This window comes from Sipha flava, unplaced genomic scaffold (genome assembly GCF_003268045.1).
Source record: "Sipha flava isolate LNK unplaced genomic scaffold, YSA_version1 214_pilon_pilon, whole genome shotgun sequence".
In the NCBI taxonomy this organism is placed as follows: domain Eukaryota; kingdom Metazoa; phylum Arthropoda; class Insecta; order Hemiptera; family Aphididae; genus Sipha; species Sipha flava.
In genome coordinates, this window is record NW_020272832.1 from 95,198 (window position 1) to 119,330 (window position 24,133).

At 37.9% G+C, this 24,133-nt stretch overlaps 1 protein-coding gene across 1 annotated transcript in view; it reads left to right on the forward strand.

The window, feature by feature from the left end:
• LOC112682900 overlaps positions 1–24,133 on the forward strand; it is a gene marked incomplete in the record, with an annotated part of 75,501 nt that overhangs the window by 17,029 nt on the left and 34,339 nt on the right. Inside the window, 14 exon segments of the mRNA XM_025553667.1 lie at positions 1–316; positions 388–444; positions 534–592; positions 657–814; positions 3,464–3,518; positions 3,915–3,996; positions 4,085–4,171; positions 4,268–4,333; positions 5,103–5,262; positions 5,347–5,472; positions 10,729–10,933; positions 21,268–21,444; positions 22,034–22,294; positions 23,153–23,254. Coding sequence (XP_025409452.1) covers positions 1–316; positions 388–444; positions 534–592; positions 657–814; positions 3,464–3,518; positions 3,915–3,996; positions 4,085–4,171; positions 4,268–4,333; positions 5,103–5,262; positions 5,347–5,472; positions 10,729–10,933; positions 21,268–21,444; positions 22,034–22,294; positions 23,153–23,254 — 1,911 coding nt within the window.

Genomic DNA, 24,133 nt, shown 5'->3' on the forward strand with positions numbered 1-24,133 from the left:
CTGACCCGGCCGCCCAGCCCGATCACGCCGGTGCGCCGCGACCCCGACGACTCGAGCGACTACTGGAAGACGCCCGTCGGCCGGTCCCTGACGGCGTGCGCCAGTCTGCCGTCCACCGCGTCCTCCAAGACGGTCGACGACGACATCATCGCGTGCGGCAGCCACCCGTGCAGCCCGGCCGCCATGGACGAATCGTTCACGCTCCGGTCGCGCAGGTGCCTGTCGTTCGTGTCGCCGCCGCCGTCCGACTCGTCGGCCAAGAAGCGCAACCGCAAGTCCCTGAAAAAGTCCACCCCGGCCGCCTCGTCCGACAGAGGTAAGACGCGTACGAACGACGCTTTTCTCCCCGCTATGATCTTGACGCATTTCGTTTTTCGTGTTTTATAGCCTCCGGCCTGGAAGTGTTCATCGGGGTCAAAGATCTGACGCACTTAACCGTTTTGCGTAAGTACACACTCGTCCGGTAAACCAGACGGACTGTTGTTGTCGGACGAAAAACTTTTGAACTCACGCGCGTGTTTGTATTGTTACAGTTAAACGAGGCAGAAATCTGGTGTGCGCGGACGGCGAACCGCCCAACACTTATATCAAAGTAAATCCGTCGCCGTTACTTACTACGTATCGGACCAAAACTAACCCGAGTTGTTTGTGTACAGGTTTATCTGGTGCCCGGCAAAGGGACGTGTCACAAGACTCGAGTGCGGTACAATTCTACCAACCCGCGTTTCGACGAATCTTTCTCCGTGCCGCTAATCGAAGAGGATCGCAGCAAACGAATATTGATATCGGTTTGGCACCGAGACAGATCGAAAAGGTAATCGACATTACATTGATTTTTATTATTTTCCGATCGCGTTTTCGTGTCCCTCTAAACTTGTTAGTCTTGCAAGCACGAGACCAACGTTCTGTTCCTCGTTCCTAACTTACATTCGTTCGAAATATCATTTCACGATCGATTTGATCCGGTCCGTTAAAATAGAACCGACGTCTCGGGTGACACGCGCACCGGCGAAAACGCCGTTAGTAAAACTCTTCGTTTAACTCTTCCGTGTTAAACGCGGAATCGCGCGAACAAACATTACGATATACTTGTGCGTCTGTATTCAACACGAACCTCGAAATGCGCTTCCGTGAAATAGATTTAAAATCATAACGCCTTTACAACGTTTATTTTCTATCCGTAAGACTTATCGTTGCATTCGCGAACGTGTACAGCGGCAGCCCCTTCTCGCATGCGCCAAAAGCAATATACACAACGTAAAACGAACTCCTCGAGTTGCGTGCACCATCTGTTTGCTCGGTTCAAGTCCGACACTGGTCGGCACGTTTCCGGACGGACCGTATCCAAACTTCGCGGGGTATACCGCCCCGGACGGACGTGCGTTGGGGAACGAAAGAGTCGAGAATCATCGAGTGCCCGACCGCGTTTGAAGTCTCGAAATGCCCGCTCTATTATTGCCATTGTAATGCCGCGGTGCGCTCTACGCTCTCGGACGACGCATTGGCGGTACAACAATGAATACGGTAAACGGTTGTTGTAGAACACACTCCGCGTACCCGTGTTGCATGCAATATTGTACTGTATTGCGTCACGGTAAAAGATTTTACGCGTACGAAACCACGTATCGCTCCGCAATAGAACGACCACATCATCGCGCTGCACACGTTTCGGTGCACACGCGGACTCGTTTCCTGCAAGCCGCCGCGTGCCGTGTTCGCGTACGAAACGTCCCTGTCGAAACAGCGTTGGAATCGGTCGTGAGAATAATCGAATGATTTCAATGGTCCAATGATCAGTACATGAAATCAAGACAATCGAACGTTTCATGGTCTAACCGCTCGAATAAATAACCAAATGATTATCTGTCCGGGCGATAGTGAAATGCGTTTTCTCAATCCAAATGCAATGCATACGTAATAAAACCAGTTGGTGTGTCGGTAACCGATACCGGGAATCGTACCTACGATTAAGATTGACATGAACAGTAATACAATACTGTTGGAGAGTCGACCGATCAATTGCGATAGACGATGGGCGATGAGTAAAACACGCAATTTCTTCGAACAATCCGATTGATTCGCTTCTGATAAATATGTCTGGTACCATCATTTGGATTATTAAAAATCATTCGATTATTTTAAATAATCGAATCGTTCGATTATTCCCATCACTAGTTCGAATGGCGTGCAAGCCGATTCCATAGAGCGGAGAGCGATAGCGCGTACTTGACTTCGCGCACCCGTTACAAAAGAAGGGGTCACGCGATAATAGCAATAATTATTGTTCGCTCTGCCGACTACACGTCTACTCGGAGACGATTGTTATAACGGTCGCGTCGATTACGAAACTGTCTCGCCGGACACGCGTTGTCCATCCGTCGTTCGCGTCGGACGTTTTGTTCGCGACGTTTAGGCCCTGTTCACGACTCGACGCGACGATTCGGTCTGTCAATAATCAAATGAGCACGATAGTTCGCGCCGATTCGGCGTGCTCCGCGGTAAAACATTCCAGTAAAGAATGTCTTGTCGCGTTGCCCGCCGGAATCGGTTCGTTTAAAATATAAACATTATTATGTACTCGTGCACTTTTGTATCACATTTGTAAACGGAAATTATTGCACCGATCGCAACACGACTTTTCACGAAAACCCGGATGAATCGAATGCGTTTCCGTCGGTGAGCGATTTTCATCCGTCGTGTCGTGCGAGCGCGAATCGGACTTTGAATTAGTTACACTCGCGCTGGTCTAGAAAAGAAGAGTCGAACCGAAAACGCGGTACGGTTCACGTTGACCGGGAGAGAGCGCGCGCAACAAGAAGAACACAACGACCGTCCCCGTTTGCCGTCGTCCGGGCTGGGGGAAAAAAAAAAAAAAAGGCCATCCGCATTTTTTGTCCGCTCTCCGTCGCGAGCCCATCACTTCCACCGGCGATCACAACCGATAATACGTGCGCGATCCTGTAACAACGCTGTGCTGTACGGTATCATAGCCGACGATAAAACGTTGGTCCGTTCCTCCGGACGCGGCTTGGAGAGAGAGAGAGAGAGAGAGAGAGAGTGAGAGAGAGAGAGACGGCCGCGAACCCTTCGCCGTTAAAGCTTCCGACCGCGGCGCGTAGTGTTAGCGTCCGACTGCCGAACCGCGGGGAGGGCTAGATCCGTTTCGAGGGATGCTGCGCGGGCGTGGAGCGAACGGCGCGGGGGCGGTTAGGGGTTGCAGCCGATCGATGAGGCGCGCGCGCGCACGACCCCCGTGGCGGGCACCGCGCGCGCATCGACGCCGGAACGTTTGGCGGCCAGTCGCTTCCCGTCCGGTCCGGCAGAACGTCGCGGTCGAGTCCACCAGCCGTAGTACATGCCGTCGCCGACCGTTCGCAGTCGTCTCAGCCGCGTCCCTTCCGTTCCGCCATCCGGGTCCCGCGCGCGTCACGGTCGTCACTTAACCGTTTGTTTGTGTTCACAGGCGGAGCGAGTTCCTTGGCTACATGTCGTTCGCGGTCAGAAACGTCGTCAAAAAGGTAAGTGTCAGTCGCAACGCGCAGCTCCGTCGTCAATCGCGCCGAAACGTCCCCGTTAAACGTGTGTCTAACGATTCGACTTTCAATTTTTTTCCGCACTCGATAACAATGGCTCGTCCGGGCATAGGTGCGTCGACGTACGCGTTGTTTAACGAAGCTCTTCAAGTGTCGAGAGCCCATTGAAATGTGTGCAGCCTTTCTTTTAATTTTTTTTTTTTTTTTTTTTTAATGCGGCACTTAAAAGCCGCGTCGCGGGACGAGCGACTTTAAACCGTTCGACCCGATTGACGAGGAGATATTGCCGAACTGCGTTCGGCGATATTAACAACCCCACTCCGTTTCGTGCCCGCGTGTTGTTGTTGACTGTGGCGTTTTTTTTTTTTTTCTTCTTCTCAGGAAATAAACGGCACGTTCAAGCTGGTGCCCCAAAGTCCCGGGCGAATGCCGCCGCACTCGACGCCGGCTCATCGGCCGCAAGGTCAGTATTTCGCGTGTTTCGATAGCGTTCGAAACGACGCGTTGTCGCGATTAAACGTTTTAATTAAATGTCGACCCGACTGTTACAGACCTGACCGTGGTGAAGACCATGCTCAGTACCGACGACGAAGAAGACATCATGATCGACGACGATCCTACGCCTAGTAACGATTCAGGTACGCATTTTCGCTGTTATCGTTGTCGTGTCGGAACGTCAGCGGTACGGTTTCCGTGCGAAAAATTAACCGTTTTCGTTTCTCGTGTTTTTGCAGCGCCCACCAAGATCAAATGCAATCAGAAGCCAAAGAAAGATAACGTATTGACCGCGAAATCATCGGGTAAGTGTGCGCGCTCCCGGTCGCGAACGTCTTTGAACGCTATAACTGCCGTCGTGTTCCGATTTACGCGTTGCGCTCAATATTGTTTCATGGCTCCTAAAACGCGGTTTCTCACGCGATGTGGGGGTTCGTAGTAGAAATTTAACCGACTGCCATAGTTTCCGTGTACGTTTTAACACTCACGTGGCCGTTGTTTATTATCAAAAACGTACCTATCAATCCGTTCGACTAGAACATCCCATCGCATGCACGCACGGTTAGGTATTAATAGGTACTGATTAGTACCGTAATATTATTGCTTTCTACAGTTGCCAGACCTTAGACCCGACGCCAATTTATTTTTCCTTTTCGATCCCCTACCGAGTAGAAATAATTCTTTTCGAATTTTTTCCCTACTCGATTGTAATATCTTTCCGGTAACCGTTCATACGTTCGCTTCTCTACGCCTCGTTCCACGTCGGACTTTCTAGAAAATTTCCTAGCAACTTGCTAAACACAAATCGCATTTTCCCATTTCAACCGTGCATTTACACCGTTATCGTTGACTTATGTTTATTTTTTCTCGACACGCTCGATTGCTTCCTTAATGTAGTGCCAAAACTTTGTGCATATTCATTTATCATACGAATTTGTAATCTGTGGTTGACGCGTCCAGAGATAAAACGAATAAATAACTGATCACCAACTCCAACTTTGTACGATTTCCATTATGACAGTCGTATAAGTTTATCACGCGTGTTCTAATAATTTGGTCATACGAATTTCGCAGGCAACGAAGAAAACAAATTCTTGCAATACCTTGAATTGGACCCACCACTTTCGTCCAAGGATGGCAAAAATGGCAGAACTCCGTTTACAACTACCAAACGGCTATCAAAACCTTCAGGCTCAAGTTTTGGATTTTCAATAGCGTGGACTCATCCTCCGAGGTAAGGAATCGTTTATTTTTTGATACAACTACTGTGACGAATAATCCACTGATGTCAACTATTTTGATGTTTTTGTGCGCTTAGGGTGGAAAGAGTAGAATGTGGTTTACCTGCGGATCAAGCTGATCTGAAACCCGGTGACTACGTAGTGTTCATTAATAAAACTAATGTAGTAATGATGGCCGAAGACGACGTCATGGAATTAATCAAGTGAGTTTACTCGCAACGATTATTCGTTTAATTTTGTACGCCAATATACGGGATCTTATGTTTATAATTCAGAACAATTACATAGGTATCGTTTCTACGCATTATGAAATTTAACGACCTAGCTTAATTTTAATAACCGTATCTTCGTTCGTGAAATAACGAACGTTTTAAATAAATGATCATTTTGTTTACAGTAATTAATTTCAAACAACTATTAATTCCAACGTCAAAACATTTAAACATGTTAGTCCGGTTAATGTATTATAATAAAATGGTCATGAAATCGTAAACATATTTTCTGTTAAAACGCTTTAAATTGTATACGATTATTATCGAATCAACAGACGCAATATTAAAATTTAAAACGATATATATATAAAACAATGTCAAACGAAAAAATTATCATTTCCCTCTTAATGATGTACATTGACTTTAAACGGCTTAATTAAAAATGTCATCTTTAGAGAATGGTTGGTTAGTAAATATGTCTTTTTTTAATTTTTTTATATTGTATTATAACATGATTTAGAAAGAAAAAAACACTAGGAAAAAGGAAATTAACTCTCAAAATGTTGTTCTACTCTCGCATTATAAAATTTTCTTATTTGAAAATTATTTAGAACGAATCTATTAGATTCAATTACTTATGTTTTATCGAAACGCCAACATTAAATGTATTGGTCAATGAACTCGATGAAATGTTATTCAACGTACAACCTGGTGTATTTTCCGCGACAGTAATAAATTGTTCCTTTGAATACGAAAAAAAAAAGGAAGAATAAAAAAATGGTATTCTTCTACATTATTTTTTATACGTACGGAATTTCTAAGGACGTGAATACAGTTGACAGTGATCTTTTGACTTTTCCGCAACAAGTGTATGAAATTATTATTTGGATTTTGGTATAGAACGCGTTTTATTTCGCGTCTCCAAACAAATGGAATATTATGTAACTCGTAGATATTCGCGACAATAACCACCAAAGAATAACGGGTACGAAATAAGAAAAACTTTTCTAACAAATACTTTTCACATTAACCCCTTATCTCTGGACAATGAATAAGTACGTGTAACAATGGATGCGACTTTCGTGTATCAAGATGGTACAACGTGCGCAACTCAAAAAGTATATTATCTATTTTATCCAGAATATATCCACTTACATTTAGCTGACACTTGTGCTGTAATTCTTATAACTTGAGGTTAAACCAACAGTAACTATCGGTTTAAAGTAGTGTAGCCGAAATTAACTGTTAATATCGACCACACTACTTTGTCGAGGGATTTGAATAACTAAGGAATAATCAGATTTACACCGAAATATTAAGATAATTAATTGTTTTCGAGTTGCTTATAATTTTTCTCGTGCCCGTTATATATCAAAGCGATATCTATTTTCATTTATTTTAATTTTAATTAACCTTCGGTAGTGATAGTTTTTAATTAAATTTAACAAATACTATACGAGTGTAATCATTAATAATGTGTACGACTATATTTACTGTTACACGTTTTTAGTGCAAGTTATAATAACAGTTTAAAAAATAACTCTTTAAGGAGAAATAATAAAAAAAAAAAAAGGCGTTCTGCTAGCGTTTCACTAGTGTATTAGCACGTTCACACATCGAAACCCGACTCTTCCACTTTCTAGTCAAACAAAGATTTCTGTGAACCGTGCATATACTACTCGTATTTGCGGTTTTTGTACATTTTTACTGCCAAGTCCGCAGGCGACGACTTAGTTGATCTAAATGTATGTTTTTACACCGGCTATATAGGTTAGGTCTACACGTTCCATAGTACATTCTTAACACACTACGTCTTGGATACTTAGGGCTAGATAATTTAAATTCAAACGATTTAAGGAAACAACTTTCGTGAAAACAACTTGAGTTTTGTTTTAAATCAATTTAAACGGAATACGCTTTAAATATTAAATCGACTACGAATGAATAACCACGTATTTATTTTATTCCTTCCATATGAATATGAGTGTTCCGAAAAAAAAAACGTAGTATAAATATCTATGTGATATAAATAGAAAAAAAAATAATAGACTTCTCATATTCAATGGAAAAAGCAGCTGGACCGAGCTGTTGTAAGTATTTCAGTTTCAAAATAAATAATATATACTTCATAAAAACGTGCGCATTCAAATTCAAATATATGCAAACTTCAGCACATTTGTCTTCTTTATAAATGTATAATACTTTTCATCACAAATACATTTTATACAAATGTGTGTATGTGTCCGTGAATATGTACTATTTATGGACACGTTTTTAAATGACACATTCGATCGTGTATACCGTGTTTATAACATCTATAGGTATAAACAAATAGTATATTGGTATACTAGTCATAAATAAAACCCGGGTTACCTTTGATTAATATAACAAAATATTTTATTTGATACTTCATAGTAATGCAACTTAAAAAAAAAAAAAAAATAATAATAATAATAATGATAACTTTTTTTTTAGTCGTTTTATTTATTACCGAAAAATATATTAATGCGTTACGAGTTAGGAAATTGTATGCATTTTACCAATATGAATACGGCACTCTCGTTGTCCTTTTCAAACATAAAATATTACTATGATATTTCCTTGTTCAACCTTCCGAAAAAAGTTCCAATTTTAATAGTGCATATCGAATCGATTTACTGTTGAACTGTTGATATAACAAAATGAACTACTGATGCAACGATGAAACGTTATAATAAATATTATAATCTTACTTTGAAATTCGTTTATACATTTTCTTGTCAGTAAAAAAACAAACTGTAAAGTGCCTACTGTAATTTGTAAATCATGGTTCTTACGATTAAGAAACGTGTTCTGCAATTTGAATGTCTATGCGAATACAATTCATAACCGTCGAACCGAGTAAATAATGTAAAACTTTATATTGAAAAATAATTTTTTAATTTTTTCCCAAACGACTTAGTTTCGTTTAACAATAACTGCGTCCGCAAAACCGCTATCGACTCAAAATCGTTCAAAATTCCGTACGAGCTTTTGAGTCGAGTGCATTTCCCGTTTTATACCCTATCGCGATTTACGATAACAATGCTCATCAGAGCTTATCCGTCTTTTATTCAAAACGAACGGTCAACATACGTACTACGCACTCGATAGACGTTAGCGGATTTGTGAGTAAAATAACTTCAAAGCCCGTGTATAAGGGATAGGAGTTGAGAATAATATGAACGTAGACATATCTTTACGCCGTTATGCTTGTGCATCAGAGTCGGGTTCCGAACACCAGAGGCAGGGCCGGCGTTAGGGGAAGGCAAAACGGGGCATTTATCCAGGGCCACGCGCTTAAAATTTTAATTGAAAAACATTTTGTACTTAATATAAACTCAAGCTTAAAACAAAACGTGAAATATGTGGATTGCCTGACGTGTAATGAAAAACCAATTAACTAAACAACAATATTATTTTTAATATATCCAGTATGGCACGCCGCATAGTATGGGAGACCGGGATACATAGGAAATTTATTTAATCGCATTTCTTAAAGTTGATCAGTCATTACCCGATATCACGTGCAGCTGTCACTAAATATGATCACATGCTAAGGCCTTTAATTGGTTATAGATGACTATTGTTGTGGGTGAAATAAGTTTTGCCCGGGGCCTCTCAAAAAGTAACGTGCAAGTTTGGTCTCAGATGTTTTTCGGAAAGGATTGCACAACACTATAGTGTTTATTTATTTATTTATTTATTTAATGTGTTTATAACATTTTCCTTTCCGTTTCAACAGACCTAGGAACCTCCGTCTTCCATCGATTTCCCGACCACTTGATACGGTTGAAAATGTTTTGTTTAATCGATGTTTACCAACCGTAGACGGTAACTAAGCCTGTTGAGACATAAAATGGAAAACGTTAGCACGATGTGGGATCAAAATCTTATCAAAAACATCTGGGACCCGACTGCGGGGTGCGATAGGTACGCAAAGCGATTTTAATAGCGGTGCTAGTGGTAACGGAAAAATAACAGTCCAAAAATTCCGAACCCATCAACAGCAGCGCAGTAAGCGTCTCGAACATTTCGGGTCGACTGTTAAGACACGTGAAATAATTCGGGACCGCATAACAGTAGAGGTTTTCGCGTTACTTTCGACCGCATTCTTTGAAATTTTTTTTGTTTTTTTCTTATCCGCGAATCCGACGACGTACGTTGCCGCTTGCTCTATTATATTATATTATTAGCATGTGGCATCGGCATATGTTATTGCAATAATAATTATTAAAAATATAAATAATATGAAAGTTAAAGAGTTAAACTAATAAAGAATAAATAAATACATATAAATATATATATGGACTTTAACAGATAAATAATAAATATATAAATAAGTAGGTAGGTAACCAAGTCGAATAAATAATTAAACTTAATATTATAATGATGTGGAAACCAAAGACTAAGAATTTCGTAACTGTTAAGTAACTTATTTAATATCCAGATTTTCTAGAGATTTAATCGCGTTTTCTTTGCCCTCGTGAATATCTCTCAGTCTCCCGTCAAACTGAAAACTCTTGAGTTGGGTCTCGAGATATTTATTGCTTAAAAAAAAAAAAACAGGAGTTGGGTCCGTGGTGTTATTTAATAATACTCAAATTGGGTCAATGGTCACATTCGATAGTACGTGAATTGGATCCACGGTTGATTTTATCTTGTTGTTATCTTAATTACCCAACTCAAGTTTTCTTAGTAAAAGATGTGAGTTTTACATTTCTTCCGTGATTTCAACCATATAATTATAAATAAACTATTAGTGATAAAAGTAAAAATAAATTAAAATTTGATCGAAAATCGAACGAATTCAATAATAATTTTTCACACACAAAAAATTCTAATTGAATAATAATTTTAATATTTTAATAATGTTCACATCAGACCGTCAATTTTGTATAACAAAAAACAAAAAAATTTTCGAAAGACTTTCTAGCCAACCTCCACATGGTGTCTTCTGGGTAACGCAAATAGGTTGGACCCAACTCATGTAGTCGATAAAATACGTTCGGACGCAATTCATACTCTTTTTGAAATTTAGGACCCAACTCGAGGTTATGCGTCAAATTTTATTAAAGGGCAAGTCACGACCATATGTCTCATCGTTTGGTTATCTCCACGGCCGTTTGCACTGTACGTGCGCGACACGATAATCCCGTATTGGGTGCCTGTGTGATTTTTGTGTTTGAATTTTTTAATGTTTTTTTTTTTTTTTTTTTTGTCGTGCAGATCGTGCGGAAATCAGCTGTCCCTAGAGGTGTACAACAAATCGTCGACGGCCAACCGGAGAAACAATCCGCCGCCGCGGTCCGCGTCCATACCCGGCGTGCTGAGCCTGGCCGCCGCGGCGGTGACCCAGAGCGATACGACCGTCTCGTTGCAGGAGCCTCCGGCCCGAAGGTTTCACATACCTCAAGTGACGTTCACGTCCGAGGTAGGTTCCGGCGTTGTCGTATGACCAACGGTCTCGTGTGCTTTTGACTCGTTAACGAGACAACCACAGACGTACATAGTAGTTGTGTGTTCGTGTAAATACAAATCCCTTTTACTATCATCATTATTATTATTTTATTTTTTTTTTTTTTGTTTTTATTCTCAACGTTTGTTATGATTATTATTATTTTTGCTATTATTATTATTATTATTAGTTTTCGTTTTATTGTTTGTAATGATTTTTGTCGATTCATAACGAAAAACCATCACCCTCGATCAACGTTAGTCATGTTTCTCGCAACCCTAACCTAAGCCAGTACATAAATGCCAGTAGTAAGAACTTGATCAACATTACCCATAGTCGTACACACATTATGATATAAACTATATAGCGTTTATTCAGCAACGAACCCCCCCCCCCATCCCACCGACACTGACCACGTACCCCGATATCATTATTATTTTATAACCGAATGACCAGTATTTTTGTATTTTAGATCGTAGGCATATATCTATACAATTTACGTTTTAGCTTGCTAAACTCGCGTCCTCAAGATTTTTATTTATTTTTGTAGACACCGGTAGTGCTCTACACGTGCATAATATTGTTTTGTATTTGTTCTCGTTTATGTTTGTATTGTTTTTATTTGATTGTTGCATGCGACTGATATAGTCGTCGTACTTTGTTCCTGCTACTCGTTATAGATGTGTTTGTACATTTTTTTTTTTTTTTTGTGAAAATGTTTTCGTATAACATTTTAGCATTATTATTATTATTATTTTTATTATTATTATTATTATTATTATTATTATTATTATTATTTATTTTGTAACCCTTATTTATTATTTTTTTTTTCTGTACATAAACGCGTTTAGTTAATTTTTGTTCCGTACATGAATTGTTTTAATTTATTTTTTTATGATTTACAACCCTAAGTGCCGCATAACACTTTACTCTTGGGGCTTCTCCTAGTCCCAACGGTTTAAATTATGTTCACATAATGGTGTAGTAAGAGTAAAATTTTACTTTTTTGTCACTTGAAAGCATAATTTGTCATTGAAACATGGTTTTATTATTTATTCATTGTTAAAAGACCCGCCCGTCAAGGTTTATTACCAAATGTAAACATATAAACTCGTGGAAATAAAATATTCACTTGTTATGTGTACGTTGCAAAACAGTTTAGGGCGCTTTGTTCGATTGACTCGACGAACATTTTATTTGATGGGATGATCGCACGGATACTCGTCCCTCTTTATGGTATTAACACATGTGTGTAATTCGTCAATAATTATAATCACGGCTAAAATTTGTATGCAATAAAAAATTGTAAAATATGCATTTTACTTACCAAAATATGCAGAAATCTGCATTTAAATTTTTTTAAGATAAGCACAAATATATATGTAGTTACAAAAAAAAATATTTATTCATTGAAATACATCAGTGGTTGGCTGTTTGTCTTAATATAATATAATTGAAGAATAAAATTTATATTTGATAAAAAAAATCAAGTTTTATACTTTAATCAGCAAAACTAGAATTAAATACGAAATATTAATATTAAATTATAAAAATTAATTACGAAAAATACTATAAAACATTAATTTTTCGCATTCATATAATCTAAATATGCGATAATATCTATTTTAATCAATACATGCAATAATACGCATTTTATCCAAAATATGCAAAAACATGTAAAATAAAAACACCACCATTTATATCATAACGAGGTGATTCGTGGACATTACTGACAAAATCGATAGTCAGAAGTCGCAAAAAAAAAAACATGCTGTTGCATACAAATCGTAGCCCTGATTATAATAATGAATGATGGTTTGCTGTACCTACATGTAAGCGCTCAAATGATTCGATAAAATATTATGGATTCACGCACGTCCATTACCCGTACGCGATTATAATAATAATTGGTCGACCCTTAAGAAGCGATTTGTATGTATCTGAAAGGCTAACCGTGTATATGTCAAAACCTTTGGGTGTTCACACGGTGACATGAAATTCGTAGTACTTTCGAAAATAAATGGTTTGAAAACGAATCCAAGTTGGATCCAAAGAGTTCTCTGGCCACGCACGTTCGTGCGTACAGGAAAATATGACGTACATCGAAACGTATTGCGACTTTGTTTGCCCGGAAACGTAGTTTCTGCTCCGTGTGGTTTATACGTTTATCACCGTAAATGTACTCGGTAAACGTAGAACCGTTCTAATAATTTTTCATCCAGATCAACACTCGAGTTATTCGTGTAACGTACACAAATAATTTAAACGCACCGGACAGGTTAAGCTTTTTGACAAGTCTAGTGAACTCTAAAACACGTTCTTGACGATAGCGTTTGAAATACAAAAATATAATGAAAGTTCTCGAACTATAATTAGTAAGATATGATAAATTAATAATAGTTTCGCAGTTCATTAGCGACCATGCGCTTGCTGTTTGATAAATCGTGCATACACTTCGTAATTTGTATTACGCATAAATCATTTTAGAATAAACTCAAAAAATCAAAAACATACAAAGCTGTACATGATACCTATACATCGATATCGTTTTGAAAATTAATGAACCACTTTGATACATGGTATGTGATCGAATACTTTTTCGGTAGTAAAAAAACATTTAATGTCACGTAGTTGTTTTCGGGTCAATTCGAATTGTTTATTTGTTCGTAACACGTTTCGGGCAAAACAAATAAACATTGCGCAAATATCAGTATTGGATGTATTTGGATTTCATTAAAATGTTTATTGCGTAAAAAAAATTTAATGGAAATTATTTTATACATAAGTAAGTTGTCTGATAAAACGCGGTACAAATATGTATATTTAATTCAAAAAACTTTTGAACAAAAATCTAATATTTGCGAATTATATTTAAAAAACATGTACGAGATAAAAGACTGTACCGATAAATGTGTGCATACGATTTTTCTTTTTTCGATTATAAATTGAAATGTAAAGTGATTCCAATAAATGTAATAAATGAGTAACGAGTAAAGTACTTTGTTACATTTTTAAACTTACTCAACACTTATAACTATATATTTTTGAAACCGCAATAGAATAACGAAAACATGAAACGTAAAAATAGTGTATGGACTTCGAATGAATCATTTTTCATCGCTATATTTTGCCTGTTGCGTACCAAAAATCGGTTGTAAACGTCTTAAGATCTTATACTTTGAAAATCCGAACTGTCTATAATCTAAGCCGTTAATCGCCACGAATCATCGTCCGGGCGCGAGAAGTTCATGGGTTTACACGCGTTTTTATTTCATTTTTTCTGCACGTTTTACATCGTCGAATGTCGGTTAAAAAACCGTCCGGAAAACAATTAATGTTTGTTGAAGGATGAAAAAAAAAAAAAAAGAAGCTATTGTTGCGTTCGCCGGGAAATTGCTTGATGCTCGTGAAAACCCGCGAAAGCGGTTACGGCGCTACTAATTTGAATACGATTTACATAACGTTTAATTTTTGATAGACCACGTGCGCAATTAACGCGTGAGACGGGAACGGCTCGTTTAAATTCTGCTATGCAAATTGAAAAATACACGAACAAATTGCACGTCATCGCTGCCGTCGTCGCTAACGTGTTCCGACGGGTCTACGTGGACGAGAAAACGTGTATACATATTTTAATTCGTTTCCCCCCCCCCCCCCCCCCACGTTATCGCCTTTGCTGACGCGCGTTAACCTCCGGCTAGACGTTCGCATCGTACACGTGATTTTCGCGAGTACACCTGCGGACCTCCGACGAACCAACAACCTGCTGACTTCAGCGTCCTCCGGGACGTCTTATTTCGACCTGCCAACCGCAATAGCAACTGCGCGTCGTATTTCAAAACGTTCGGTTTACTTTTGTGAACGTCGGCGAGAAGAACAGTTTCCTCGTCTGATCGCTCCGTGATCGAAAAAAAAAAAATAAAAATAAAAATACGATCACGTATGGAAAAAACGGTTTTTCATTTTAACGAAACGTCGTATGAAATAGCCGTCCGATTCCGCTCCGGACCCGTTGCCAGTAGCTTGTCGAAAGGGCTGACTATCGCGTATATACAGCCTAACTATTGTGGATTTTAGAGTTACATAAAATATATATTTTTTTTTTTTTTTTTACATAAGGAGCGATTTATTCTACATAAATTTTAAAGCAAGATACTTAGTCATTACATAACTTTATATTAATACCATTGTTACGTATGATAGCGGATATTTGACGCCAGCCGGTCGAAGTTATCTTAATTTATTTTCATAAATTAAGTTACGATAAATGCCATACAACTCTAAATAACTCTAACTGCCACGACGGTTTGCCTTGTCAAAACAAATAACAAAAATAATACTTATTTCTGATTGATTTTTGTTATAAAATTGTATTTTAAAGTTAGTATCAACATTGAAGTCCTGGTTAAAACTAGTTTTGACGAATTTCGGGTTTTAACTGTAACATCTATATATATATATATATATATATATATACGTCTTTAAGCTTAAGTTCGGTTTGTAACTTAGTAGAGAGTTACATTCGGATCGATTTATAAGATTAGAGACATAAAATAAAATAAATGTACCTAATACTGTTGTATAATTACATTACTAGATTGACATTAACAAGAACATAATTAGGACAAATTTAATATATTAAAAACAAAATGATCGATTATGATACCGAGCTTTTAAGTCATTTAATTAATTAGTAAATAAAACTAACAATGGACGTAATAATAAGATAATAAACTAACGAAACATCAAAAATGTAAACTCTTATTAAGAAGTTGATAGTTTTGAAATAAGCCATTTATAAAATATTTTCTTCGCATTAAATTAGCCACGATGATTTTTTTTTTTTTTTTTTTGTACGAAATTAGTATTTCATTAAAATACTTCGAGCACAAATAGTCTACGAAAGATTTCCCAAACAATGTTTTAGTATACTTCACCGGTATATCATATACCATATTTGTTTTTAACCGAGAAAAATCAATTAGGTTCCGACTTGTATTTATTTTTTTACTACGAATGTAATTTTTTTTGTATAAATATCTAACAGGGATAATGCGTATAGTTTAATTTAGTTGAGCCTTCGAGCGATTTTTTTTTTTATGTAACATTATTCTTAATATGTTTTTTGATTTGACTGCAAATTTTTAAATAATTATCCTTAATCCTCCCCACGTTAGAAGTACATATTGAAAAATGGATTGATAAAAGGCAAAATATAGTATAGTCTCTACGGGGAATACATCCCTAAGCTTAACAAATGTATAAGATACGGAGCGAAGCTTCCATACCAGATTATTAGTGTAAAGATTCCATCTCAAGTTTTCATCGAATACAATACCTAAACATCGAATTTTCGATCGCAATTTAAGAAATGTTTACAGTTACGAACTAAAATTTGAAAATCGTACGTATTTGTTGAAAATTGGATGCAAGCAAATTGTTCGATCCTCATTCAACCTTAAACCACTTTCGTTAAAACATTTATGTGTTACAAGACCATTATTTGGAATTGAAACGCATTCACGGTGCGCGTTTCAGATATTATAACCAGTGGCGTGCACAGGGGGGGTGGGTGATAGGGGATATATCCCCAATGGGTTTTTTCTTTTTTTTGAACTTTAACGTTTAAAAAAGTATTTAAGAAATACGACGGGGCAGTCATGGTTAAATGGTTTGCGTTGACGAACATTCATCGAGACATTCCATTATCTACAGAAAAAATGATTGATGAATTGAGTGTGAAAGCCGGAAGGATGAATTTCCGCCTTGATTTAATTTTTTTTTTTTTTGCATAATGGTAATGAATAAAAATTGAAAATTATACATTTTTATGTACCCCACATTCCATATTCCTCCGCGCGCCAGTGACTATTAACGATCTTCTTATCGCCTCGGGCGAAATGAATACCGACGTCGAGTGCGCGACATCTGCATCGAATCATTTCGTTACTAACCGTACCAGCGCCAAACCGTAAACCACATACCGAGCACGTCCCGCGGGAATATCCGTGGCGTAAATTTCCCCGGCCCAAAAGCGTTCGTCGTCACAGGGTTGTGGTCCAGCACGTTTTCTCGGTGAAAACGTCTCCGAAAATACAAATATTACATTGCTGATGATTATTTCACGTGTCTTTTGTCGTACCATTTAATTATTCCGTGTTCGGGGGATGCGTTTCGTAAACAGAGTAACGAATTCGCGTACGCGTCACGACCGACATGGAAAAATAACTTTTGAATTTGTCATTTCTTATAGAAAACTACGGAAACGGAAAACTTCACCAAACGAACCGTAATCCAATAATTGGTTTCGTTTCCAAACGAATATTTTACGTGATTAGTACCGTTGGGTTTGTTTTACTTACACGTTTGAACGGCTTCCGGTGGTAATACACACCGCTGGAGTGACGAATGAATCCCCGTGTACGTAATAAAGCTTCTGTTGTTCTAAAGGTTATGCAGTTCATATCAATTTGTTGCAATAACTATCACGCCTAACCAATGTTGTTAAAAATACTTTTCAAAAGTATTTCAAATGGGTATTTAAATACTTCAATTAAAAAAAATTTTTCAAATATTTTTAAATACATTTTTTTAAGCTTTGTTGTTATCAGATTCTTAATTATGAAAACATTACGGCAAGATTACATTAATTTATAGTGAGTAGCGACTAACGTAATAAATTAATTTTAACCAATAACAAGTGTTGGAGTTTGTGAGTATGTGGGATACTAGGATTCGGGGTGTCGCCGTTCTACGATACTATAAAATATAAATAGCCAAATAGATATACGATATACGGGAAGTATTATTTTTCATATCTTTAAATATTTTTTGCCTGTAACAACATTTATAATCGTCACTTCGTCTTGTCGACCATAAGCAATTTCTTCAAAATCGAAAAACCAAACTAAGAATCTTGTTTGAAAATTTTATATTTAATATTTTTAAATAAAAAATATAATAATAAATATTTGAAATACTTCTGCCCAAAAGTATCTCAAATGAATTTAAATTACAGAAAAATAATTTTAATACTAATATTTAAATATTTAACAAGTACGCGTCTAACCGTACACGGCGTTCTTTCTTTTCAAAACTTACGATTAACTACGAAACTGATTTTTGAATATTCAATTGCGATACTCTGGAATTAATATTATTTATTGATACCAAATTTGTTATAATATGTTATAAAGTGTATAAATTCATTAATCTTTGGTTCTCTTTTCAAAAACCTTGTTTGTGCAGAAAAGAAAAAGTTTGTGACACAAAGTCGTTAGTAATAAGAAAATTAAAAATAGAACAAAATAGAAAATTAATAAGAACACTTTAAATAAATATAATAAAACAATTAAAGTATTAAAATATATTATACAGGGTGGTTATGTCTTAAATAAGCGTAAGCACAAAGTAGATTAAATCCATTAGGTGCCTTAACCGTTAGTTATTGAAATAGAACTAGGATATTTAGTAATGTTATAATTATATATAACAATAAGTAAGCTATACTTTTAAATACCTATTATAAAATATTTAAATTGTCGTAACAACTTATTGTTTCATAAAAAGGCTGTTTTGTTGTTGCCTTTTTTTTTTTTAGCTATAAACAACGCAAACCAAAAAAAATTAGTAAAAAGATTAACATTTATAGCAGATGTTAGATTGGAATGAATACATGAACCATGCGTATAATAGAGAAGAATGAAAGAATTTAGTATTGACAGCAAAGGGCCTAAATGGCCTGTAACGCTGTAAAAAAAAAAAAAAAAAAAAAGGAGATGTTTGATCCCATCAGGAAAACGTAACGGGCCATTCTGTACATTGAAATAATAATAATCATCTATAGGTCTGTTCACGCGCGCATGTATAGACAGTGACGGTGCTAGAGTTTGGGAGGCCCTGGGTAAAATTAATGTTGGGTCTTATAATTTATATTAATAAAATATTTTAAGTTCAGTCAAATCAGAACCGCGGGACCTTAATTATAATTTAAGTCGCGGGCCCCTGGGCAACTGCCCCTATTACCCACCCCCTCGCGCCGTCCCTGTGTATAGATATATATAATAAGATCAAAAAGTTCTCAGAATTTATTTATAGAAAAAAAAAATATTTTACGTATCACAAATATGATTATTGAAATTAAAAGTACACGTAATTGACCATTTACAGGTATAATCGTTATAACTACATTAGTTTCCCGTTAACCGTTATCGAATCTTTACGAAATATAGTTTACGCATTTAGTTAAAATGGCGCAATTTGAGCAACTAGCCCGCATTAAATTTTGATTTAAGCTTGGAAAAACTGCTGGAGAAGGGTTAATTCACTGGGAGTTTGTTTCAAATGGACAAACGGTTAACTTTAGTTTTTATATTGAAGTTGTAAAACGTTTAAAAAAGTTCGATCCGCCGAAAGAGGCCGGAGAATTGGGAAAATGGGCGGTTTTCGCACTACGAATCACACCGCGTCACACATCTTTTGCAGTTCAGCAAAAAATTCTCACAATCACCAGATATTGCACCATTTGATTTCCGACCATTTACTCATCTGAAACTAGGACTCAAAGGTGAACATTTAACGACGATTGAAATAATTAAAGCTAATGTGACGGCTAATCTCAGGGTCATACCAATAGATGGATATCGAAGATATTTCGAGCAATTACGAACTCATTAGAGTAAGTGTTTCCGTTCCCAAAGACAATATTTTAATGGACATTAAGGTTATACTTAAGTTTAAACTGTATAAATAAAAAAATCAAATTAAATTCCGGAACACTTTTGATCCCACTATCCACATGTATGTACCAGTATAACACAATAATAGTTACAGTATAATATAGTACACGCGAAAATTCGAAATCAACTCAAAAGTATGATGTCATCGCATGTATTGGCGCGTTATACGCACCCTCTACGTGCGGACGCACACGAACATTTTTCACTTAGCGAGGGGATCGTTAAAATATACATATATATGTATATATATATGTACAGGCAGTCCATAAAAAACCCACCACCGACCACTTGAAAAGTTCTGAAAGCCATCACGTTGTCGGAGCATTCTCGTTGTTATTAACACGCGTCTTACGACTAGCGTTTAAAAAAGTAACGATGACCCTACGGAATAAAAAATAAAACACGTCATCCCATAAACTCTGCAGCACCACGTATAAAAATCAACGTTTTTGGGATCGATTTAAATTTCTATACTATCGCGTATATATATATATATATACAGTGGAACACTCGTGTTTTTATCCGTAACGTTTTTCGGTAGATCTAGATTATATATTTTACGGACTAGTTTAAAATAATAACAATAACAATTTAAAACGTACACAAAGCATCGAACAATAAACGTCACTCGGAAATAGAAACCGTTTCGCTCGCCTTTATGCAGCAGAACGACGTGGCAATGGCGTATTCGTGAAATGCGACAAAGTTATCGCGATGAAAAACGCTAAAAATGCAGGGTTCGGTTAATTTAAAAATTGTTTAGAAAAAAAAAAAAGCTCGCCGCTACCTCAATATGATTTCCCCGTGAGCTATTGAACAATTCGAATAATGCAGTGTGCGCGCTGAAATTAAGTAACGTGAATTGTGTTCGTATCGATCAATTGATACTCGGCTTTTGAAACAATTTTTCACTTCCATTTATTAAAAAAAAAAATTCTGAAAAACTCGTCATCGCAACAAAACTAGAAACTTTCGCGCTCACTTTACTCGATACAAAAAGCGCACGTGTGTTTTATTCGAAATTAACGAAATCGTATAACACGCATGCACTTCCATCGTTACATAACGTGAGAAACCATATTATTTACAGTTGAGTATTGTGTTAAGGAAAGAAAACTACCAACCAATACACTTTAAATTATTGTGCTGATAATTTAAACAGAAAATAAATCGAAAATATGAATGAAATACAGGTATATTCAACTGACCTGTAACGTCTAACTTCTCTTTGCGTTTCGAACACGCGTCAGATAGTTTTGCGAAAAATTTTTTGGTGGACATAATTCATTGAAAACGTACGATTAAATGTCTCGATTTAATCAATTATGCGATTCATTCCATTATCTACTCCTTCGTTATCTATATTCATCTTTACAATAATTAATATTCATTATTTTCTCAATCAAACATTGTAGTATTAAAATGTATCATTATTTATAACTGTAAGTTATTTAACTATGAAATATACGTATATACGTGCAACTGTTGAACTCAATAGTTTTTGCAGTAGCTCTTATAAAAAAAAAATAAAGAAAAAGAAATTATGAACTTCTCTTTTTTTTTTTTTCCAAGAACCTTGCTGGCGATATGGACTCGCAACTCCGATGGATTCATCAGCTTCTCACGGCCGAGCAACAATTCGTATTGTGTTTGCAATTCGGCATTGGAAGATATCTGTTGCCGTTGGCCGAACGCAAAGACGTACTCAAGTCCAAAGAACACTCGGCGCTTTTTCAAAACGTTCAAGAGGTATGTAACATCCCGTTTTAACCGCAAAAATACCGTGCACAGGATGTGTTGTCAACGAACGGCAAGGGCAGGAAGGGAACAAAGAGTTTCTTTCCCAGCAGCCTTTATCTTGCGCGCATCGCCTCGGGAGAAACGACGACGACACGGTTTTTCGCTTAGATTTTTCAGATCTTAGATTTTTTATGGTTTTCACCTTAGAACACACACGCCGGACACAGATCTATGGGATATGATCGCGGGAAGCGTAACAATAGTCGCCACGGCCCGCCCGTTCGTCGTTTGAACAGCCGCTCCCCGTCCCAGCGCTATCCCTGCGCAACGATAGGAACCGACCAACTGCTGCGATCTATGGGTATTTCGCGTTCGATTTTGCAACGCGTCCCGATCAACGCATTAAATTAGTCTAGATACGTTTTGTTTAAAATTGTGACTCCTCGTTGTTGCAAAAAATATTTATTTCGTTTTTTCTGTTTCGTTTCTCACCACGATCGTTTCGCGTTTCCTGTTACTTCCGTTCATCCGTACCCCGGGCCCAACGCCCGTTTATTGCTCACGGGACAAACATATAACGTCCGCGCGATCGTTGCAGTTGCTGCGCACTACGGAGGACACGCTGGAGCGCATAATCGAAAACGACTGGAAAATGTTGGCGCGGAACACGTGCAAGGCGTACGTGAATAAAATCGATCAGATCAACGGCGCCTATTACAAATACTGCAAGGGCATCATACACGCGGACTGCGTGCTCGTGGACAAAATCCGAAATCCTCATTTCCTGGACCTCATCAAGGATCCGCCCATACCCGACCGCAGGCCGGATCTGATCACTTTCATCCACAAACCGTTGGAGGTATGTAGCGCGAGTCGACATTGCTTCGCTGCGAACCGTCGTAAAACGCATCGCACTACTATATACAGCCGACGTTAACAGCGTTCGAAATTCGAGGAGCTTCACGTGCCCTGGCTATTTCGTGTTTTCACGCATTGGTATAGTGAAATGTAGAAATGTCGATACCGTATGGACATTGGCCCTAGGCGATTTCGGCCGCGCTTGAACTGAACGTACCTAGAGCGTCAGTGCGACACGCCAAAACCGTGTTCTCAATAACAATTATCGCACGCCGACCGTGAGCGGTTTACCTTTTCTGTTTCACGACAGCGTCCGCGTGACGGTCAAAACTTCGCGCTTTCAATGGCGTCTGTCGTGTTTGTATTTCGCCTGGTCTTAGCGCGAGTTCAATTGAAAACCACGTGTTTCTCGTAGTAGCGATCGGAGTGCACCGTTGCGTTGGAGTTCGTTATTACTTTGAGGTTTGATGAAAACGTCTTGACCGCGTTCAAATGAATAATAAAAAAAATAAATTCCTATTGCGTACAAGGGTTATATTGCGTTTAAAGCGATTGAATAAAAAAAAAAAAAATGCTCAAAGTAGATTAGAACTTGGATATTCACGAGGGGAAAATCCGGTGATGTATGTATTACACGAGCTCGGCCGGAACGATCCATTATGGCGTGTCGCTGCCGAGACTGAATTTTTAATATTCCGATTGGACGATCGCTGGAATCACGCGAAATCGATCAGGGGTGGAACGCGGGCTATCGCGGGGACGGTAGAACGTTAAACTCAACGGACGCGCGAAAAATAGCGGGACACGGCGGTGGGTTGTGACGTTCCCGAGGACCTAAAGTGCCGCGTGTTTGTTGCAGCACTACCGGAACGTGATGAAATGCATGCAACTCGTTCAGATCAACACCGAACACGACGACGACGATTACGAAGCGCTGTCGCACATCGTACACGAAATGCAGGTAACGGCAACGTTTTCAAACGACAACCGCAAGACAGTAGTCACTGGCACTTTTTAAAAATAACACGAGGCCGATTCAATACGTGGTCAGCACCGCGTTCGGGGTGGAATCCGATTGCGTACGCTCGCTTATCGGCGGCACTTTTTTCGATATTTTCCCGCGGCACGACGACGTCCTTTGTTTTTGTGCAATATCAGACGGTTCTCGCATGACGCCGGTCGAACGTCACCGTAGTAATAACGTTCGGCCAAACGAATCGTTTTCATCTTCATCGTGTAATTGATAAGAATTCAGATTTTGCGTAACCGGTGAGGTTTATTTTAACGTGAGATCATGAACCGAACACGAACCGTCATCGAATTGAAATATTATTAATATTATTTACACAAGGTAAATTTTGTTTTTAATTAACTGCATATTAGAGTGAGAGTATAATGAATTTTCTATTCTATTGTTCGTTGTACGTTTTATAATTGTATTCGATGTTTAAGCTTTGAATATTTCCCCACCCCACCGGTTAGCATCGTTGTAGGGGTTTTAACGTACCACTTGCCGTAATAAAAACGAACCCTCTAAGGTTGAAAAAACCGCAAACGCTCCTTTTTGTATTCCGTTTTAGAAATAAAAATAATTGTAAAATTCGAAAAGAAACACACGACTAACAAGTTACACTTTCAAAAGCTTCGAAAATGATGTGTCGTCGTAATAGTAAATATTATATTATTCGATATAATGGTAACCGATATTACGATAACGGAGCCAGTTAAATTGTCTAAAATAACCGATTACGATAAACGGATATGCGGAACGTTATTCGGTGCGCATGCGTATCGACTCGTTTTGGTAAATAACGTTAACGGTGTGCAACGTTATTTTTAA